General features: G+C 35.7%; 1 protein-coding gene across 3 annotated transcripts; it reads left to right on the top strand.

The window, feature by feature from the left end:
• The first annotated feature begins 294 nt into the window (after window positions 1-294).
• On the top strand, window positions 295-19,515 carry POU1F1 (POU class 1 homeobox 1). Of its 3 annotated transcripts, none has more exons than XM_023238868.2 (6): window positions 295-951; window positions 3,320-3,391; window positions 13,209-13,433; window positions 16,039-16,203; window positions 17,134-17,194; window positions 18,106-19,515. In XM_023238868.2, the coding sequence occupies exons 1-6, from the start codon at window positions 810-812 to the stop codon at window positions 18,314-18,316; spliced, it is 876 nt and encodes a 291-aa protein (XP_023094636.1). In that variant the 5' UTR covers window positions 295-809; the 3' UTR covers window positions 18,317-19,515. The 3 variants fall into 3 exon arrangements, with proteins under 3 accessions (XP_023094636.1, XP_044892702.1, XP_044892701.1); XM_045036767.1 differs by having other exon boundaries at window positions 776-951; window positions 3,242-3,391; XM_045036766.1 differs by lacking the exon at window positions 295-951 and adding an exon at window positions 2,336-3,011.
• The last annotated feature ends 1,120 nt before the right edge of the window (window positions 19,516-20,635 follow it).

Below are 20,635 nucleotides of genomic sequence, written 5' to 3'. Positions count from 1 at the left end.
AAAAGTATCTTGTCAATGTTAAGTTTAGCACAAAACAACCAATTTCAAGTTACCTTGAAACATTCCATAATACAAAATTTCAAAAAAAAATCTTATGAAGTATGGCCATCGCTTATGTCAGTAATATCTATGGCTCTCAGGTTAGTTATGTTTGCTACAGTATCCCCAGCATGGTTTTCATAGTTTTTCAAAATTGCACTGTTGAGTCTGAATCAGTAGTTGGAAATATATTTGTTCATTAGTTTTCTCTAGACCTTTTGATTTAAACTTTTAATATTTATAGTTTCTTAAAATTTTGTATGTTTTATTTTCAAGATCTAGTGAGAAGTCATCAAAAAAAAAAAAAAAACCTCTCACATATAAACATTTGTTACTGTATTAGTAGCAAAAAGACACCTAGTATTTTTCAATTCACTTTAGGATTATTTCTTTGAGGGACACTTATTTTTGAAGTTCTTGATTCCTTTCTAAAATGTCTGAATTACTGAAGTTGTCAAAGTTTCAGATTTCTCCCTTTCCGTCCATCTATACCCCAGAACCAGGTTCCCTCTTGCGCACGGATTATGTGTGGGTGAGGAGGAAGATGGTTCAGATTGATAAAGCAATACCCCTGGGAAAAAGACGATTAACATGTAGAAAGGGATTTCCCTGCAGTATAAATACCAGCACGCGCCCTCCTGGTTGCTTCAGAGCCTTCCTGATGTATATATGCAGGTAGTGAGATTTGAAACGCCCTTTGAAACAGTAATATAATCAAACTCTGATTTGGGGAGCAGCAGTTCTCCTCCTTTTTCTACTCTCTTGTGGGAATGAGTTGCCAACCTTTTACTTCGGCTGATACCTTTATACCTCTGAATTCCGAGTCTTCTGCAACTCTGCCTCTGATAATGCATCACAGCGCTGCCGAGTGCCTCCCGGTCTCCAACCACGCCACCAATGTGATGTCTACAGGTACTGACTCCCATCCGGGTCTCCGTGCGGCTGGGCCTAAAGGTTTCAGGATGGATCCTTTGGATCTTGTTAGCTTAGAATCTCCTCGCTTCTTTTATTTTCTCCTTTAATTTAAGTTAAATATTAAGTACATTTAAAAAGCCAAAGTACCTAAGAAATTGTTAAAGAACTATTAGTAAGCGTTGTAATTTCAATTGTTGGTTTTATTATAAAGAGGATTTTCTACATAGTGAGTCTGGGTGTTTTTAATCCAAAAAGCATTTTTATGTAAGCATTTATGGATCAAGAGCAAACTAAAGCAATAGCCTAAATAGTGTTTAAAAGGTGTTACTTCTTTATCTTAAAGATGTATTTGGTTTTACCATGTCCAAAAACAGCCATATACCTCACAGTAAACACAACTGAATGATTCCCAATACCAAAAGCTACGGATTTCAAAGAATAAAATAATTAAATGATTTTAACAAACATATTTTTAGCATAATTCAAAATTCAAAAATCAAAACTAGAAGACACATGTAACATTTAGAACCCATAAAACTGAGTTAAAATCTCTCAAAACTGAGTTCTGAAGAGACTTCAATCTCTAACGAAATTTTAATATTTTCTTACAGAACTTTCTTATGTAAAAATTAAACTTGAAAATTTGAATATATTGTCTCAAATACAAATAGGTATGTTTTGCTAATGCACCCTTTCTTTATGCAGTAACAAAGTTTTTAAAGTAGATTTATAAGCGGACAAAGTTTTGAATTAAGTAAATTTCTTTCATAAGTAAGTTTGGGATTAATCTGCAGCTGAATTTTTTTTTTAATCTGGAGAGTATGTATCTGGATTGTGGTAAAATTATTAATGTAGAGGGTTTTTTTTTTTCATCTACCAAAGATTCTCATAATTTAAATAAAAAGGCAATAATGGAAGTCTCCCAAACATATTTTTTGGAAAATATAATAAAGTATTTTAACCAAAAATATGTGCTATAATTAAATGTAAGCAGTTATCACAGTTAATTGTATATTTTAAATAATAGCTATATCTATTCTAAGTATATATTTAAATAATATTTAAATACATGATTATAGCATTTGATTTTATAATTTTTCCATCAGATCAAATTATAATATACTAGGTAAGGAAGTAGAAATAATGATATAACATGGGTTTCATGTTTGCTTAATTTTGGATTGCATAGTGAGATTTTTTATATTTGATCATTATAATATAAAACATTATAATGTAAAATTACTTCAGTTCTTTTACATGTCAATTTTAAAATGAAAATTTGAAGATTTATCAATAGTAAGAGAAAATGTTGCTTTCTGAAGTGACCTCATATCTCTAATCACTAGATTGTATCTCAGAATTTTCAAAGGATTCTAATTCTGTACTTAATAATATCTTATATTTATTCAAGAATTTATAATCATATTTATGCAAACCTATCACTATGTTCAGGATATGAAGGAAAAATGAGGAAATACATAAGGAGTGGTTTTATTGTCAATACCCATACTTTTAGTCAACTTGGTGATTCATGCTTAAAGCTTGATTAAAGTTTAGCAATTCAAATTTATTTTCATAATACACATTGATTCCACAAGACAAGTAAAACTATGAATGAGGTAATATTTATATACTGCTTTCAAACTTTATAGATTTCAAGTCACTCAACAATTTTTTTTGACCAGCTTTATTATTAGAATTTTTGCATTGATTGTGGGCATCCAGAAAACTTCTTGATTTCAACATCAACATAAAGACATCATCCACTGTCATGGATTTTTCATCAACATCTGCATTTAGTGGGGTTTTTATGATTGTATCCAAATAGAGACCAGTTGCTTGGCCATTTTCTATTTGATGGAAGAAATTGTTAGGAGAATAGAGATAATGACTGTTCAAGAGTTGGTTTATGTATCCATTCTTCTAGAGAAAGACCACTATATACAACCATATTATACAAGAATTTTACGAGATTATTCCTCCAGTTTATTGTAATGTGTATATGAGATGGAACCTACAAGAATTCTGCAACTCCCAATTGGCCAATGTCCAAACCGGTCAGTCACCCCTCATAGAGCACAACATAATTAAAGATTGTTATCATCCACATTGATAATTTATGATCTGGTTACCTAAGACAAAATTTGATTTCTGCTTTTAGCCTCCTCAGCAGAGAATTTCCCCCAAGTGAAAACAAATTATTGCCATATAACTTTAAGAATCCCATAAATGTGTCTTTTTGCAATGAAATGACTGTGTCTTGAATCCTCATACATTTTCTTACCAGTCCCATCTATTTTGTCTTTGATCCAAACTCCTAAATGTTTGTGTGCATATTTCCTGGTGACATCGTTGGGAAACACAGCAACAGGACTTCATTATTCTGTTCCTTCCTGTCATTATGGAAACCAGCCATCGACCTATGGAGTGATGGCAGGTAAGAAAAATTGTCTGCATATGTGAGGTTGAGTCTGGGGACACTAAGATGGATTTCTTGGGTCTGAGAGAATCTTATTATTTTTTATTCTCAACTTAGTTAACATACAGCGTAGTCTTGGCTTCAGGAGGGTCTGAGGGAACGTTTTAGCAGAACGTGTCATGAAATTCTTATCGCTTAACCTTGGAAATTGCTGGTAAACCACTACTTACTGAAATGTTCCCTAATATGTGATACCTTCAGAGATCATAATGGTTACACCTGATTGCCCTTATTCTACATAACCCTGAACTTCTGTGCTTAACTCTTTTGTTTGCTTTGTATGAATTTTACTCTAATTCATTACTGCCAAACTGCAGATTGTCACTTGATGTTATTGATGTTACTTATGTCACCAGTTATAATATGGTTGTGACTAGCCTCTCGTGCTTATTTAAGTTTAAACATAAACTAGCTAAAATAAGGTCAAATTTAAAATTTAGTTCTTCGGTTGCAGTAGCCACATTTCAAGTGTTAATAAACTCATGTGGCTACCAAAGCAGACAGCACAGACTTCTACAACATCTCCCTCATTGCAGTATTTCTTCTGGACATTTGGCCCGTGAAGGTAAATAAGACATTGAAAGCTAAGAGTGAATCGTAGCGGCTTTAGTGATAGTTGTTTAAAGCTGTGGCAGCTCTGAGTTGTTAGTCTTAAATGAGATTGAAATAGTTGAAGTTACTTTTGTTTTTCCTCTGGACAAAAAAGCATCACTAGATCAAGGTTAATTATTTATTGATGCTTGTATGAAAGCACTGATAACACATTTCTTAACAGGAAAATCTGACCTAATCTATTCATAACAAACCTTATGACTTAATTTTAAGATATGGCCAGACAAAAGATTTTAAGGGTTTAATAAAGTACACAATTTTGTATACATATTTTTTGGGTATTCTTTGACCTTTTATATTGGTTACTACAGGGAGAGAAACCTTATGGGTGACAATAAACTACTGAGGTTCTATGTGAGAAAATAAGAGAGAGAGTATGTGTGATACTGAGGGAGAAGCTTTAGATAAATGAATCCTATATTAAGGAAATCTTTTCTTTTTTTAAGTTTATTTATTTTGATAGGAAGAGAGAGAATCCCAAGCAGGCTCCATGCTGTCAGCTCGAGCCCCATGTGGAGCTTGATCTCAGGAAAAATGAGATCATGATCTAAGCAGAAATCAAGAGTCAGACACTTAACTGACTGAGCCACCCAAGCACTCTTGAGAAAATCTTTTCTAACTGCTGTGTCTTGTTATCAGCCCTAATAAGTGATGGGGTGGGGGGAACCCATGGATTTACAACTATAAATTTGAAATAAAATTTAACAAGTATTTTAGTTTAACACTTAATTTCTCCAATTTTTTTCATGTTGAGACTAAATAAAACATTAAAACTTAAAGCTATTCCAGAAACGATGTTCTCCACTTACATTCCGTCAATGAGCATTCTACATAAACTAGTATCCTCACCTTTATGGTAAGATGAAGACTAATGAAGACCTGTAAGTCCTAGTATCTTTTTTTAGTAATTATGAAATGGGGACGGCCATATTTTTCCCCTTGGAAGACTGATTATTTATGATTCATATATTTAGTAGTTAGTATTCATGGTTAATGAGAACAGCCCTTGTTGATGATAAGCTACTCTCATTATAAACATAGTAGAATGTGCATTGAGCCACTAGAGGTGTAGGCAGAATGCTTTGTATGGCCCACACAACACTGGGATCTTGAAGACCAGATGTGACCAGCACATGGCTGTACGCGACTGTCTCTTGGAGGAGCAGCCTTGCTGACCACAAAGCCAGGTCCAACTTGAGATGCCTTCGAAACTAGCAACAGGTGGCAGAGGATGGAGGTTCACCACAGACCAAACACTGAGATGGTTTTTGCTACCACCTCCCTACCCCTTGAGGCTACTGCCCTAGTGGGTTTGCAGCTGGCCTGAGAATTCTAACCCGTTTCTAGTTTCCAGGCCCAGGCTCACAATGAGAGTCCACAGGCAGCGGGGTCTGTACTGACAAGCCCCTCGGCAGGCACTCAGCAAACCCTCTTCCTCACTGCAGTTGAAAAGGAGAGTTTCCAGAAAAGCCCTTTAAAATGATCCAAAGCCTGCGTTAGTGACATGAACAGCAACATGGTCATGCTAAGACTTGAATGTATCGCTAGAGTCTTAAAAGTTATTTATATTTAGTCACCGAAAGAAAAACTCACCGTGGCAAGCATCGAGATTATATTTGAATATCTTTTGAGAGTGATATGCTTTATTATTGGAATGTCATTATTTTGACGTATAGTTAGTATTGGTTTTTGCATCATGGATTAAACCCCAGAGAATCTGAACTCTTCTGTCTTTATCCCCAGAGAAGCTACACAAATTGAGTTATAAAACGCAGGAATTCAAAAATAAGAGTGCAGAGATATAAAATACACCAGAGAAACCTGGCTATGTCATTGGAATTTTCTGAGAAGCCTCAGAGCATTCATCAAATCAGCCACTTGCTCACACTCCGCAGAAGAGTCTTATTATCTACAATAAAGACAGGTTTATTGTCATGTATGCGATATGAAAGGAATCTAGAGAAAGACATATATTTCAAAGGATGTGAAATTGCTTTATTTTACTGTGGTACTCTTATACCCATACTCTGATGCTTACATTTAGTTTGAATGTTTTGTTAAATTAATAACCCACTGGAAGGGAAGAGCTATAGCTAATATTTGTTAAGGTTAGTAGGGAGGATTTTTTAAATTATGAAATGAATCCACCATGCCTTATCCATATGTGGGCACACCAAAGAGAAAGATTCATTGGGAATGATGAATTAGCCACACCATGAACTAATTACAAACCTGTTCAAGTCACTTAGCCTCTCTGAGTTTCAATCTCTTCCTATCTGAGTTGTGGTGAGAGCTACAACTTTATTGAGGTTGAATTGTGGCAAATTTGTACCAACTTGACCTGGCTTTCCCATGATCTTCTCTTTAGATACTGTTGCAGCTAAATGCCTTCTTCTGTCCCTTCATCCCTGAGAATTTAGATTATTCAACAGCCTACAACATGGATAACAGGAAACAGTGAATTAAAATTGCTCTTTAAGGGGAGGCTGGTGGCTCAGTAGGTTGAGCGTCCAACTCTTGACTTTGGCTCTGGTCATGATCCCAGAATCATGGGATTGAGCCCTATGTGGGATTCCGCACGAGCAAGGAGCCTGCTTAAGATTCTCTCTCTCTTCCTCTGCCCCTCTCCCCTACTCTCTTTATTTAAAATAAAAAAAATTTTCAATGTCAATTTAAAAAATTTTAAAAAAGCTCTTCAAAGTCTCTTCTAGATGAACACAACACAACACAAAAGAACAACAAAAAGACCTCAAATGCTAATTCTTGAGTATTTGAAATTGTTTCTCTTCTCCAGTTTCTGACAGGGGGTGAAAGCTAAGCAACACACTCAGTGGGCTGTCCGCCCTGCCCACCATCCTGGGGAAACTGAGCAAATCAGCAGCACAGTAATGTGTGTTAAACACAGCAAGGTCATATTATATAACAGCCAAGCCAAAATGAGGTATGAGAGTCCTCATTTAAAAATTAATTTCAAGAGGGGGGCTCCTGGGTGGCTCAGTCAGTTGGGCGTCTGACTTCGGCTCAGGTCATGATCTCACAGTTCGTGAGTTCGAGCCCCGTGTCGGGCTCTGTGCTGACAGCTCAGAGCCTGGAGCCTGCTTCAGATTCTGTGTCTCCCCCTCTCTCTGCCCCTCCCCTGCTCATGCTCACTCCCTCTCTCTCTCAAAAATAAATAAAACATTAAAAAAAATTAATTTCAAGAGAAAAGTAAAATAGCTGAGGTTTGGAAAGATGAATTTTTTTTTTAAGTTTATTTTTGAGAAAGAAAGAAAATGGGGGAGGGGCAGAGAGAGAGGGAGATGCAGAATCCAAAGCAGGCTCCAGGCTCTGAGCTGTCAGCACAAAGCCTGACACGGGGCTAGAACCTGTGAGCACGAACTGTGAGATTATGACCTGAGCTGAAGTTGGAAGCGTAACTGACTGAACCATCCAGGCACCTGCATTGTTTTGTTTTGTTTCTTTTTAATAATAAGTGAATAAGAAAAGATAATCATGACCGAAAATGCCCTCTCTAACTGCTCGTATGCAATAGACAACAGAAATCAGTTTGATGGTTGACATAGAGAAATAGTCAACTTTGGAGCCCAGCTCTCATTCTGAAGTTGTTTTCTTTCCTCTTCTCCTCCTTTGTCTCCCCCTCTGCCGATCCTCGTTCCTCCCCCACTCCTTCCTTCCTCTTCCTTTCTCTTCTTCCTTCTTTCTCCTCCTTTTTTCTACTTCTCCTTTTTTATTTTGTTTCTCCCTAACTTGTTCTGGTGGTGTTGACTCTGAGGGAGGAAGTAATTCTGAAGCTTTGGGGTTTTTGTTTGTTTGTTTGTTTTTTAACCTCTGAATCAGAAAAAAAACTGTTTCGTAGCAGTAACATGAGGCATTTTCCCTAAGTTTTCTTAGTCTCTCAACTGCTCAGTTTGATCACTGTAGCAGGAAAGTATTCCCAGGCCACGTGGAAACAAATGGGCATGGCTGTGTTCCAAATAAATCACAAAACCATGCAGAGGATCCCTGCTGTATATGGATAAGATTTTCCCCGTGCATAGAAAAGATCACAATTCACACTTCTGGTTTGCCTCACTTGGTCAGGTGTGAAGAAAAACAAACAAATAAATAAATAAATGAATGGAAACATTGAAATACACATTCCTTTGCATGTCTCCAGCAAAATGGTGAATTTTACTGTGTCCCTCTGGTTCCCCTGTGTGTTCTTGTAAGGCTTCAAGTCCGGACCCTCAGAGACATTGTCAGCATCCAGAGCCACGTGCTCCGGAAGAGCAATTCGCCCCATACCATAGTGTGTTGAACCAGCCACCTCAGCCTCCCCATTGCTAGCTTTAAAACATTTACCTCTTTTCTTCTCCCACATCCGCCACATGGAAATATATGACCCGGCAATTTAAGAAAGCTTTTGTGAGGAGCACCTGGGTGGCTCTGTCCATTAAGCATTCTGCTCAGGTCTTGATCTCACAGTTTGTGAGTTCAAGCCCCACATCTGGCTGAGCACTGATGGTACAAGATTCTCTCTCTCCCTCCCTCTCCTCCCCTTCCCTGCTCGTGCCCTCTCCCTCTCTCAACACAAATAAAAGAAAGGGTTGGGTGGATTAATCTACAACATGAAAATATACTTCAGACTGTAAAGAAGGTACAAACACTTCCAAGAGGTTTAGCTGTGTGCTTCTCTAGGCTCACACTGCTTTATCCGTGTTTTGGAAATTGTTTATGAGACTCTGGCTACAGAGGATTCATTGCTTCTTTTATCTTCTTCCCATTTTTTAAAATTTTTTTATGACATCTCTTTTTTAACATTTATTTACTTTTGAGAGAGACAGAGCATGAGCAGGGGAGGGGCAGAGAGAGAGGAGACAAAATCCGAAGCAGGCTCCAGGCTCTGAGCTGTCAGGACAGAGCCTCACACGGGCCCAAACCCACGAACCGTGAGATCATGACCTGAGTCGAAGTTGGACGCTTAGCCAACTTACCCAGGTGCCCCGTTTTTGTTTTTGTTTTTAATCAGTGCTTCAGAAAGATTTAATATCTTTCCATACATACCCTACCAGTCACTGTCCACTCTCCCCCAAATATAGGATCATATGAGACACACAGCACTTTGCCTTTGCTTATGACTGTCATGAATTTCTGTTTAAAGTTAATTCCAGGAGAAATGTGTCTGTGCAGATAACTGTGGATATATTCACTTAATGAAAAATGCAAACATATCACACATTGTGTTTTCCTTTGCTCTGGATGCCAAACCTTTGAACATAGTATCTCCTGTGTACTTTTCATGGACTCACGTTCAAATTTATATTTTAAATGTTGATTTTCCCAGAATATCTTTTAAGTTTATTTATTTATTTTGAGAGAGGGTGAGAGACAACACAGGGGAGAGGCAGAGAGAGAATCCCAAGCAGGGTCTGAACTGTCAGATGCAGGGCTCAAACTCATGGATTGTGAGATCATGACGTGAGCCGAAATCAAGAGTCAGATGCTTAAGGGACTCAGCCACTCAGGCACCCCTTTCCAGGGTATTTATAATGTATAAACTACCTCTATAATTTTCCAGAATTAGAGGTGGCTCTCTTCTAATATTTTAATAAGCTATATTTTCGTCTGAAAGTATATGTTTAATGTAGCCAAATATATTTAAACTGCAGATGTCTTTAAAGGAAAGTACAGATTGCCTAAAAATTGAATGAGGTGATTATTTCAGTGTGGTTTATTACAGTGCTCATTGGACTTTAGATCTGGTTTTAGGTGTATAGTTGATTCATTGTAGCATCCAATGGAGGTTGTTTAACTTCCTTTTACTTAAATTTTCTAACTTTTAAATTGTGAATAAAATTTGTTTCTATTTCACTTATATAAAGACAAGATGACAAGTGTGAAATGGACACAGCACAAAATATCACGTAGATTTGTAGCAGTGTGTGACTATGGTCAGCAAGAAAAATCAAAAACGATGACCACAAAGGCTAATAAATTCAGACCTTATGGCAGAGCATATAAAAGATATGTAACAAATTATTTATGGAAAATAAAAATTTGACTTAGGTAAAATGAGTTATCTGAAGTGCTTTAAAATACATTAAATGTGTAAAATCACACAGCAGATGGCACATATACATACACAGTGGGATATTACTCTGCCTTAAAGAATGAGATGGCCATTTGTCATGGATGGAGCTAGAGAGTATTATGCTAAGTGAAATAAGTCAAAGAAAGACAAATACCAAATGAGTTTACTTATATGTGGAATCTAAAAAAACAAATGAACAAACAAAGCAGAAACAGACCCATAAATACAAAGAAAAAACTGATGGTTGCCAAAGGAAAAAGGGAGAGACATGGGCAAAATGGGTGAGGGGGAGTAGGAGATACAGGCTTCCAGGTATGGAATGAGTAAGCCACAGGGATGAAAGGTAGAGCACAAGGAATGTGGTCAATGATATTGCTTAAAATTTTTTTTTAATGTTTATTTTTGAGACAGCATGAACAGGGGAGGGTCAGAGAGAGAGGGAGACACAGAATCTGAAGCAGGCTCCAGGCTCTGAGCTGTCAGCACAGAGCCCGACGTGGGGCTCGAACTCACGGACTGTGAGATCATGACCTGAGCCGAAGTCGGACGCTCAACCGACTGAGCCACCCAGGCGCCCCTGTGGTCAATGATATTGTAACAGCATCATCTGGTGACAGACGGCAGTAGCTATACTTAGAGCAAGCACAGCAAACAGAGTCGTCCAATCACTATGGCGTATACCTGAACTAACGTAACATTGAGTGTCAAATACACTTCAATACAAAAAATAATAAAATAGTAAGGTAGAGAGAAAAACCTCAGCAGCTTATTTTTTTCTCTCTGCTTTTATTCTTTCTCATAGTACTTCATCATTAAGTGTCTTGAGTGACATTTGGTGTTTCTGAATGATACAAGAAGTGAAGATTGTTTTCACATATCTGAGTACCAACTCTTAAAGCCTAAGTGGAAGCAAAGTCTTGAGATAAATATTAAGCAAATCCTAAAATAAACGTGATCGGTTTCCTTTTATGTAATTTCTTTTACTTCAACTAGCAGAAATGCAAAGCTAATAGAAATTAGTAAACATTGGGACACCTGGGTGGCTCAGTCAGTTGAGTGTCCGACTTCGGCTCAGGTCATAATCTCATGGTTCATGAGTTAAAGCCCCACATCGACCTCTGACCACTCAGAGCCTGGAGGCTGCTTCAGATTCTGTGTCTCCCTAGCTCTCTGCCCCTCCACCACTCACTCACTCTTTCTCTCTCTCAAAAATAAACATGAGAAAAAAAGAAATTAATAAACATTTTAAAAATTGATAGAACTGCTTTTGAAAATTTTATCTTGTCTGATCAATATACCACCCGCTAAAGCATAGAGTGGACAATTAACTGACTTTAAAAAGTAAAACTGGGTAATTTGGGTTTGTAAAAGAAGCATGAATTTTTTTAGACAGGAATAGTTTCTTTCAAATATATTTCACAGCAGCTAAATTTATCTTATGCTATTTTTGTTTAACTCCTCACTTGTGTATTACTTTGCTCCCAAAAAGGACATAGTCTATGGAAAGGGGCACACTTTATAATTACATATTGTCATATAAATAATGCAAGTCGATCATTTGCTGACTTACACTATTCTTTGGTTATTAATATTGATATATTAATATAAGATTTATAGATTCTAGAAAATTACATTATTACTCATGTCTTTGATTTGTGAATGTATTTATAGAAAAATAATAGGTAGCATAAACTTGATATATTTTTTCAGTGTTTCCAAGAACGATTATTGCATACATTCTATAGTAATTTATTTTTAGCTTAAATATTTATTTATACTCATAAGAAAAATGATAAATTACCAAGTATTTTATTTGTATAAAATGTCTTGCTTATCCAAGTGTCATTAACTATAAATTGAAGTGAAATCTCTACCAGTAAAAACAATGTATTGATGAGGAAAACAGAAATAAAATGTGTCGAAATTTGGCTGATGCTGACCTGTCATCCACCCGTGCTCCCCAACTGACAGTGACTCCCCTTTCCTAGGACAGAATGAGATGTGGAAGAAGTTTTTAAAAAATCACATCTTTTAGTGTTTTTGTGATTTATTATCTAGCTCAATCAGTTGATCTAATGCTTCATCATTTATGGGCGATTGCCTATCGTATCCAGAATTGCACCCTTCCTTGTCATTAGTTTTGCTCCTTCAGTCATAATCAAGAAATGATTCCATTATATTGTATACTTTTCAAGAAATCTTGATGCTGCCTTTTAATAGAACTTTAAAAATTACCTTTTTTCCTTTCACTCCTTGAATCTATTTAACCATATTAATGTATTTCATGTTCTCATTATTTTCTTTTCACCTGCCTTTGTTAAATTAAAAAAAGAGACACGATTATTTTCCCTTGAAATTAAGCATTGACTGATAAAACAGGGGAGTTTCTTAATATTGTAAAATTAATTTTCTAATACTAAGAAAACTTCCCAGCACAGCACTTTAAGCATATGCCTTGTTTATAATAAACATGACAGATTATTTGTGTAATGAATTAAAATAACAGAGATTGAAATCTACATTCCAGTTTTAGTTGAACCTCAGATTCACAGAAACAGGTGTCTTTTAAGAGAAAAATGAAATAATGGGAAACATACTTCTGAGAGTATTTGCTTATTTCTATTTTAATTATTTGCAATTCCCTGCTTTTTTCCTTTGGCATTATTTTTGTTTTCGCTGCTCTGGGGAAGGTGGAAAAGAAACATCATTTTTACTAAGCTACTCTGACTGCTATTTTAGAAGGCTGAATGTTACTTAACCTTTCAGAACTGTGATAGCTAGGGGCGCCTGATTGGCTCAGTCAGTTAAGCATCCAACTCGATTTCGGCTCAGGTCATGATCTCACAGTTTCTGAGATCAAGCCCTATGTTGGGCTCTGGGCTGACAGCATGGAGGTGGTTGGGATTCCCTGTCTCCCTCTCTCTCTCTGCTCCTCCCCCTCTCTCTCTTTCTCAAATAAATATGAAAAAAAATCTTTTTTTAATTTTGACAGCTGTAGGGAAATAATGGTTTCAAAGGTGCAAAACTTTTGCTTGTATAGAAATGGCGGACAATTACAAATCCCTTTCCTTTCCTCTCTTTGTTTATTCACAGGTAGCTTAGCCCCTTGTCTTTACAAGTTTCCTGACCACACCTTGAGTCATGGCTTTCCTCCCATGCACCAGCCTCTTCTGGCAGAAGACCCCACCGTCACTGATTTCAAGCAGGAACTCAGGCGGAAAAGTAAATTGATTGAAGAGCCCATAGACATGGATTCTCCGGAAATCCGAGAACTTGAGAAGTTTGCCAATGAATTTAAAGTGAGAAGAATTAAGTTAGGTATGCACTTTTTAAGAGTAACAGGCATACACCTTAGTCTGCAAATCCTTACTATATTACTGTTCAGTCTCTTATACTCAGAAGTCTAAGACAGTTCTCATTCTACATCTCTGCTGTGGATATAAGTTACTCCAATTATGGAAATCCTACAAAAACCTTTATCTCCTTGTTAATTCTTAATATCCTAAATACATAGGTTTTTAAATTAATGCTATTTTTTCCCACTTACCTACCTCAAAATTTGTCTAGAAGTACTTGTTTTTCTATTTTATTTGAACTTAGGAATAGATAAATCATTCATATGATTTGAAGGCATAAAGGGCGTAAGTGAAATATATCCTTTCTGTTTGTCTTTCCTGTTTATCAGGTTTCTTTGCATCCTTCCAGAGATACCTTATGTACATATAAGCAACTATAGAGACCTTTCAATATAGATTTTTTTCAAAATATTTTTTATGTTTATTTATTTAGAAGAGGGCTGGACAAAGAGGGAGACAGAGAATCCCGAGCAGGCTCCACGATCAGCAGAGCCTGACATGGAACTCGAACCTATAAACCATGAGATCATGATCTAAACCAAAATCAAGAGTCAGATGCTCAACCAACTGAACCACTCAGGTGCCCCCAGATATTTTTTATTTAACTGTTTATTTTAGAGAGCTTTCCTAATAGTTTTTTTTTAAAGGGTCTATCAAATTCCGTCACATGAATTTATTATTTAATCAGTCCCTATTGATGGTAAATTCAGGTCATCTCCAATCGTACATTGTTAAACAGTCCTCCTACAGGGGCATCTGAGTGGCTCATTCGGTTGAGCATCCGACTTTTGATTTTGACTCCAGTCACAATCTCGCGGTGCATGAGTTTGAGCCCCACTTTGGGCTCCATGCTGACAGTGCAGAGCCCACTTGGGATTCTCTCTCTCTCTCTCTCTCTCTGTCTGCCCCTCCCCTGCTTTCACGCTATGTCTCTCTCTAAAACTCATTTTTTAAAAAAATCCTATGATGATTCACATCATAAATGCCATTTTGTACCTACATAAATTTATATGTAGGACAAGTGTTAAAAACACAATTTCTTGGGGCGCCTGGGTGGCGCAGTCGGTTAAGCGTCCGACTTCAGCCAGGTCACGATCTCGCGGTCCGTGAGTTCAAGCCCCGCGTCGGGCTCTGGGCTGATGGCTCAGAGCCTGGAGCCTGTTTCCGAATCTGTGTCTCCCTCTCTCTCTGCCCCTCCCCCGTTCATGCTCGGTCTCTCTCTGTCCCAAAAAAAAAAAAAAAAAAAAAAAAAAAAAGTTGGAAAAACACAATTTCTTAAAGTGTGTGTATTTGTAATTTTGATAGATGTTGTCAAATTGGTCTGTATAGAGGTTGTACCAAATTTTACCACCACGAGTGTCTCTTGGCAAACTGCTCAGAATATAATCTTTATGAAGGCAGGAATTTTTTATTTTTATTTTTCCTTAAAAGCATATCCTTGGCACTTAGAACAGTGACTGACAGCACACAGAATAAAATTGTTGAAGAAAAATGTGGTTTAATCTTTTGGGTCTTTGCAATCAGGTAAATCAGATAGGTCAAAGTGGTACCTCACGGTACTTTCATTTTAAATTTGAGTGAAGATTGAAAAGCGGTACTTCATGTGTTTTATAGTCATTTGGAATTCTTTCTCTGTGAACTGTAGATAGCCTTTGCATGCTTTCTATTCAATAGTGTTTTTTAACATAAAATAACTATAAAAATTAACCTTGATTTAAATTCATGAAGTAGTGTATCTTTTAAATGGATTGAAAATGATAGTTCCACCCTCCGCACCTGTGGAATGAACCACAGATAATTTTGTAATATTTATTGATGGGCATTGTATGTAACCATTTTATGCTTACAGATATATAGCTATAGGCCCTGAATTAATATGCAATGACTATATATGATAAACACAGCAATAGGCATCTTTACAACAACCATTTTCAATGAGCTATTTATATTGCTGTTAATATTTCAAATTCAATGCTGATGGTTGATATCAACTTGTACTCTAAAAATGTTTTGGGACAATCGATGAGGATCTTTGGCCTGAAGCATTACCAAATGATATAATAAATGTCCTCGAAGATACATGTAAAATACTGGGTGATCACGGTCTTGTAATAAACATGTTTTTAGGGAAAGGAAACATAATTTTTAGTTTTACTTGGTACCCTTTAGCAATATAGTTGAAAATTTTATAGTTGAGATAAAAATATTTGTGATATATCATACATTTTATGCATCATACAAAAATACACTGTATTTTTTAGCATATATCATCAGACATTTAATAAAGACAGCAAAAATGTTTTAGTGTCTTATGTTTGACACCTCTATCCAATGTCACTAAGTACTGTGAATGGCAGACATTCCTGTCTGAATTGTTTTGCCTTCTAGAAAAAATTAACTAAGAGTATTTTTTGAAGTACTTGACAATTCTACATGGAACTTACTAAACAGTTCTAAATTGCCAATGCATATGCTTAAAAGAAATACTTCATAAAGACCAAAAGAAAGACCAAAGTGAATCTTTCTTGAACAGCTGGAGCTAATGGGTCTTTATTGTCCTCTCACAGGATACACCCAAACCAATGTTGGGGAAGCCCTGGCAGCTGTGCATGGCTCAGAATTCAGTCAAACGACTATCTGCCGATTTGAAAACCTGCAGCTCAGCTTTAAAAATGCATGCAAACTAAAAGCAATATTATCAAAATGGCTGGAGGAAGCAGAGCAAGTCGGAGGTACTGAATTTAGATCTCTGAGGGCTGTGTGATGTTTTAACCTAGAAACAATGGTAGGGAAAGACAGATACCATGTTTTCACTCTTATGTGGATCCTGAGAAACTTAACAGAAGACCATGGGGGAGGGGAAGGAAAAAAAAAAAAAAAAGGTTAGAGAGGGAGGGAGCCAAAGCATAAGAGACTCTTAAAAAGGAGAATGAGCTGAGGGTTGATGGGGGGTGGGAGGGAGGGGATGTGGGTGGGTGGTGGGCATTGAGGAGGGCACCTATTGGGATGAGCACTGGGTGTTGTATGGAAGCCAATTTGACAATAAATTTCATATTACAAAAAATGTTTCATAATACTAAAAAAAGGAAGGATAAAGCATAGGAATAAGTTTACTGAGAAGGGTAAACCGAGTGAGAAGATAAGCTGTAAAAGAACAGGTTTCTAGATAACGTGGCACAGGCATGAGGTGGTGACATGACTTTTTTTTTTTTTTAAACACATCCAGATTTTTTGCCTCTGTGCTATACCATAGTGATCGTACAGGAATTTTTATAACCTAATATTACCGTAGGCAGAGAATTTGTACACACCAGTCTTCCAAATAAGTACGTAAGCAATTGCTAATGTAATAAAATTACCTACTCATACTACCATCAAAGCTGGATAAAGAGCAAAGTTTGAGAGCATTTCAATAAAATGTTCTAAGGAAACTATGGTAGGGTCATCATTTATAGACGTTTGTCTTTGCAGAGTTAGTATTTCTGCCTTAACATTTTTGTGTTGGGTCTTGTACTATAAAATAACACAGAATGCAAAACTGTAAAACAAAAATGTATAGACTTTATTTTGCATTGTTTTATAAAGAAAACTTGAAACTCAAATCTGACAGTTTTTTAAAACCTACTTTGTTTTTGCAATTGTTTCTCTTTTCCCCATTACAGCTTTATACAATGAAAAAGTGGGAGCAAATGAAAGGAAAAGGAAGCGAAGAACAACTATAAGGTATTCTTTTGAGACATTAAAAGGTATAGAGGAAATGGAATATATACATATATATAGTATATCTATGTATATGTTCATATAGATATATATATAGTGTGTGTGTATATATATATATGGAAAAGTATTTGAGGATAATATAGGTGCAACATAACACAAATGCATGGTGAATAGAGTCCATTGAAAAAACAAGATTGGTAGAAAAGCATAATTTAATAACCTAGAGCTAGTAATTTTTTAACATTTGATGGAAAAGTATGTTATTTGATTCAAGAACACTCCACAAGTTTTTGGCTAAAACAAGAATTAATTACTTATACAAAGTGTTTATTTCTGCTGTCCTTTCAGATATGTCTTGCTCTGGCAATATGGTATCTATGTTATTAAAAATAGCAAAAGTAGCAATCAGTATTTCAGTCTCTTAAAGTCCAACATGATTCCTTGCATTTCAAGCTAGAAAGACTGTTGGCTCATCTTTTGGTAATTTGTGTGAAAATTACAGAGGAAATGCTAAAATATACATTTTGTTTTGGTCGATGAGTTATTCACTAAACATCTCACCTATTATAAATAACTTAAATGATTTCTGAGGGACATTTAGAAATGCCCACAGAAATGTTCATTTCCTTTTCAGGAAGTCAGTGCCCTCTAGTGGCACAAAGTTGGATAAACATAGAAAGTCTAAATTCCCTTGTTTCTTCCTGTGACTCTGCTTATGGTACCCTGTGTAACACAAGCATCTAAATGTTCTACAGGCTACACACTTGTCTTTGTTGAAGCTTTGGAAATGTTTTCAGAGTCTTTAAATATTTTCACGTTGATATTTATGAAATTCAACATTATTGAATTTTGATCTGCCAAAACATCATTAAAACACCTTAATCTCACCCTTCTCTATACCCCTCCCTACTCAGTATCGCTGCTAAAGATGCTCTGGAGAGACACTTTGGAGAACAGAATAAACCTTCCTCTCAAGAGATCATGCGAATGGCTGAAGAACTGAATCTTGAGAAAGAAGTAGTAAGAGTTTGGTTTTGCAATAGAAGGCAGAGAGAAAAACGGGTGAAAACAAGTCTGAATCAGAGTTTATTTACTATTTCTAAGGAGCACCTTGAATGCAGATAAAATTTACTATTGTGTAACATCCAATTTTTCTGTTTTTCTTTCCTTTCTCTTCCCCAACAAAAATAGAAATTAGTTATTTGGTTGGCTTCAAAAATTTTGTATCAACAACTTTTGCAGACACTTTTCTACTTTAAAAAATTAATACACTTTAAATATTGGTGACTTATTTTCTTTAAAATATTCTCAGAAGCCAAACTGTATATTTTTAAGCCAAAGATACCAATAGGAATAAAACAATAATTCTTTCAAAGTCTTTCTCACTCCCTCTTTATCTACACACGCACACATGGAGTGTGCACATGGGTCTTTCAAGATTCCTTTTCCCAAGGCTGTTTATTAGCTTTTTAATATTTCAGTCATAATGCTAAATAAAGAATATCACCATAGAAAATACAATTAGAAAATTGTGACCAATGTCCTGTTTACCATCAGCACTAATAGTTTGTTTGAACTAAATTGTTTGCACTTAAGAGCTGGAGGTGCGTTAGAATTTTATTAGTGCTTTTAGGAATAAATCTTAATTAGAAGTGACACTTTTGATCTTTTTATTCTTCCCAAAGATTTAGCTTTTTTGATGTTTATTTATAGAAAATAGGCTTTATGGATTCTGAACCCAAACTATTTTGTAAGCTGCAACAGTGCAGGAATGATGTCTGGCTTATTTACTGTTGTTTGTCCAGTGCCTAGGAAAGTGCTTGTAGTGAGCACGCGAGCTTCGTTAAATGAAGAAATGTGCTGTTGTGATATTACCAATGAAGGAGTGTGCTGTTAACAATTGCTACAAACTTGAAGGGTGCGTAATTTAATAACACTATTATTTAAGTCTCACAACCCAGAAAATCATCAGGATCCTATGAAAAAGACTATCACTTTGTTTTAATTGGCTAGAATATGATTTGTTATTGATGAAAAAGTTTGACAATCGAGTATTTTAATTTAGCGATTTATATCTAAGGAACATATTTAATTTATAAGAATGAACTTCTTTGAAACTTGCAAATAGAAGCAAATGGTAACATAATAGCAATCTAAGTGATTTTTTTTTGCATTGAAAATATAAATCTGCTGGCAATGTTTATTTTATATAACAAAAATGGAAACAATTAGACCAAATTTTATTAATGATTTAGAATGCTTAATAAATTACACTGTCCAGTCTGCTTTTAGTGATACTAATAAAGATCAAACATTATTTAATATCTCTATAGATCATATATGTTTATGCACACAGAATCACCATTAATTGGATTGCTAGAAACTTTGATATATTAACAACAAGAGATTGTTTTCAGTGGCTTAATCATCTATGCTTAAGTACACATCTAGCACCCAGGAGGTGTTGAACAAAATATACATACAAGGACTTTTATTTTTCAAGAGTAAATTCCATATTATTGAGCCATGTAGATATTTAAGTTCTTCTCTGTATAATTCACCTGCTTACCACATACGTTAATTGGGAAGGGATTCTTGAGTTTGTAAAAGGCAGAAATAGGATGTATATACATACATATACATACACAAAAATGCATATATGCATGTCTGAAAGTTGCAAATAGAAAAAAAATAATGCAATATAAATCTAGAATAGTGACTTTTTTGCACTTTAAATATAAATCTGAGAATGTTTCATCTGACTTTATACAACAAAAATAAGCATGTATAAATGCTTATATCATCCTCACACATATATGATAATATCAGACATTCATCCATAAAGTCATTCAGGTTTAGATACAGCTAGCATTGGGAAATAATTTTTCTCCCTAAAAGGAGTTATTTTGAATCAATACTTAATATCAAAATAACAAATCTATAGTTATTCACATTAGTTGTAAATGCATTAGTATTTAGAATTAATTTATTTGTATTAAAAAGTTTTTGAGACTATTCTAACTACATTGAGATATTTTAGGGGCGCCTGGGTGGCTCAGTCGGTTAAGCATCTGACTTTGGCTCAGGTCATGATCTCGCACTCCATGAGTTCGAGCCCCGCGTTGGGCTCTGTGCTGACAACTCAGAGCCTGGAGCCTGTTTCGGATTCTGTGTCTCCCTCTCTCTCTGACCCTCCCCTGTTCATGCTCTGTCTCTCCCTGTCTCAAAAATAAACGTTAAAATATATATATATATAAAGAGATATTTTAATATAGATTGATCTTTTTATAAAAATAGAAAATGGTTAATGCTATTTAGAATCCTAAACTGCAATTAAATAAATGACAAATGTAATTTGCTATGCAGTTATCTATGTGTTCATACTTTCAGGAATAAATGGCAAAACCTGACTTTAGCAATAGTCTTTCCATCTAAAGTTCTTGT

This window comes from Felis catus, chromosome C2 (genome assembly GCF_018350175.1).
Source record: "Felis catus isolate Fca126 chromosome C2, F.catus_Fca126_mat1.0, whole genome shotgun sequence".
Taxonomy (NCBI): domain Eukaryota; kingdom Metazoa; phylum Chordata; class Mammalia; order Carnivora; family Felidae; genus Felis; species Felis catus.
This window is presented reverse-complemented; position numbering and strand designations above follow the sequence as displayed.

What these genes read in the sequence shown, in the direction of transcription:
- POU1F1 (XM_045036767.1), top strand. Translation starts at nt 810, where the DNA reads ATGAGTTGCCAACCTTTTACTTCGGCTGATACCTTTATACCTCTGAAT. An exon ending in AGTGAGAAGAATTAAGTTAG is followed by an intron (nt 13,434 to 16,038) that starts GTATGCACTTTT and finishes GTCCTCTCACAG; the next exon opens with GATACACCCAAACCAATGTT. An exon ending in AAGCGAAGAACAACTATAAG is followed by an intron (nt 17,195 to 18,105) that starts GTATTCTTTTGA and finishes CTCCCTACTCAG; the next exon opens with TATCGCTGCTAAAGATGCTC.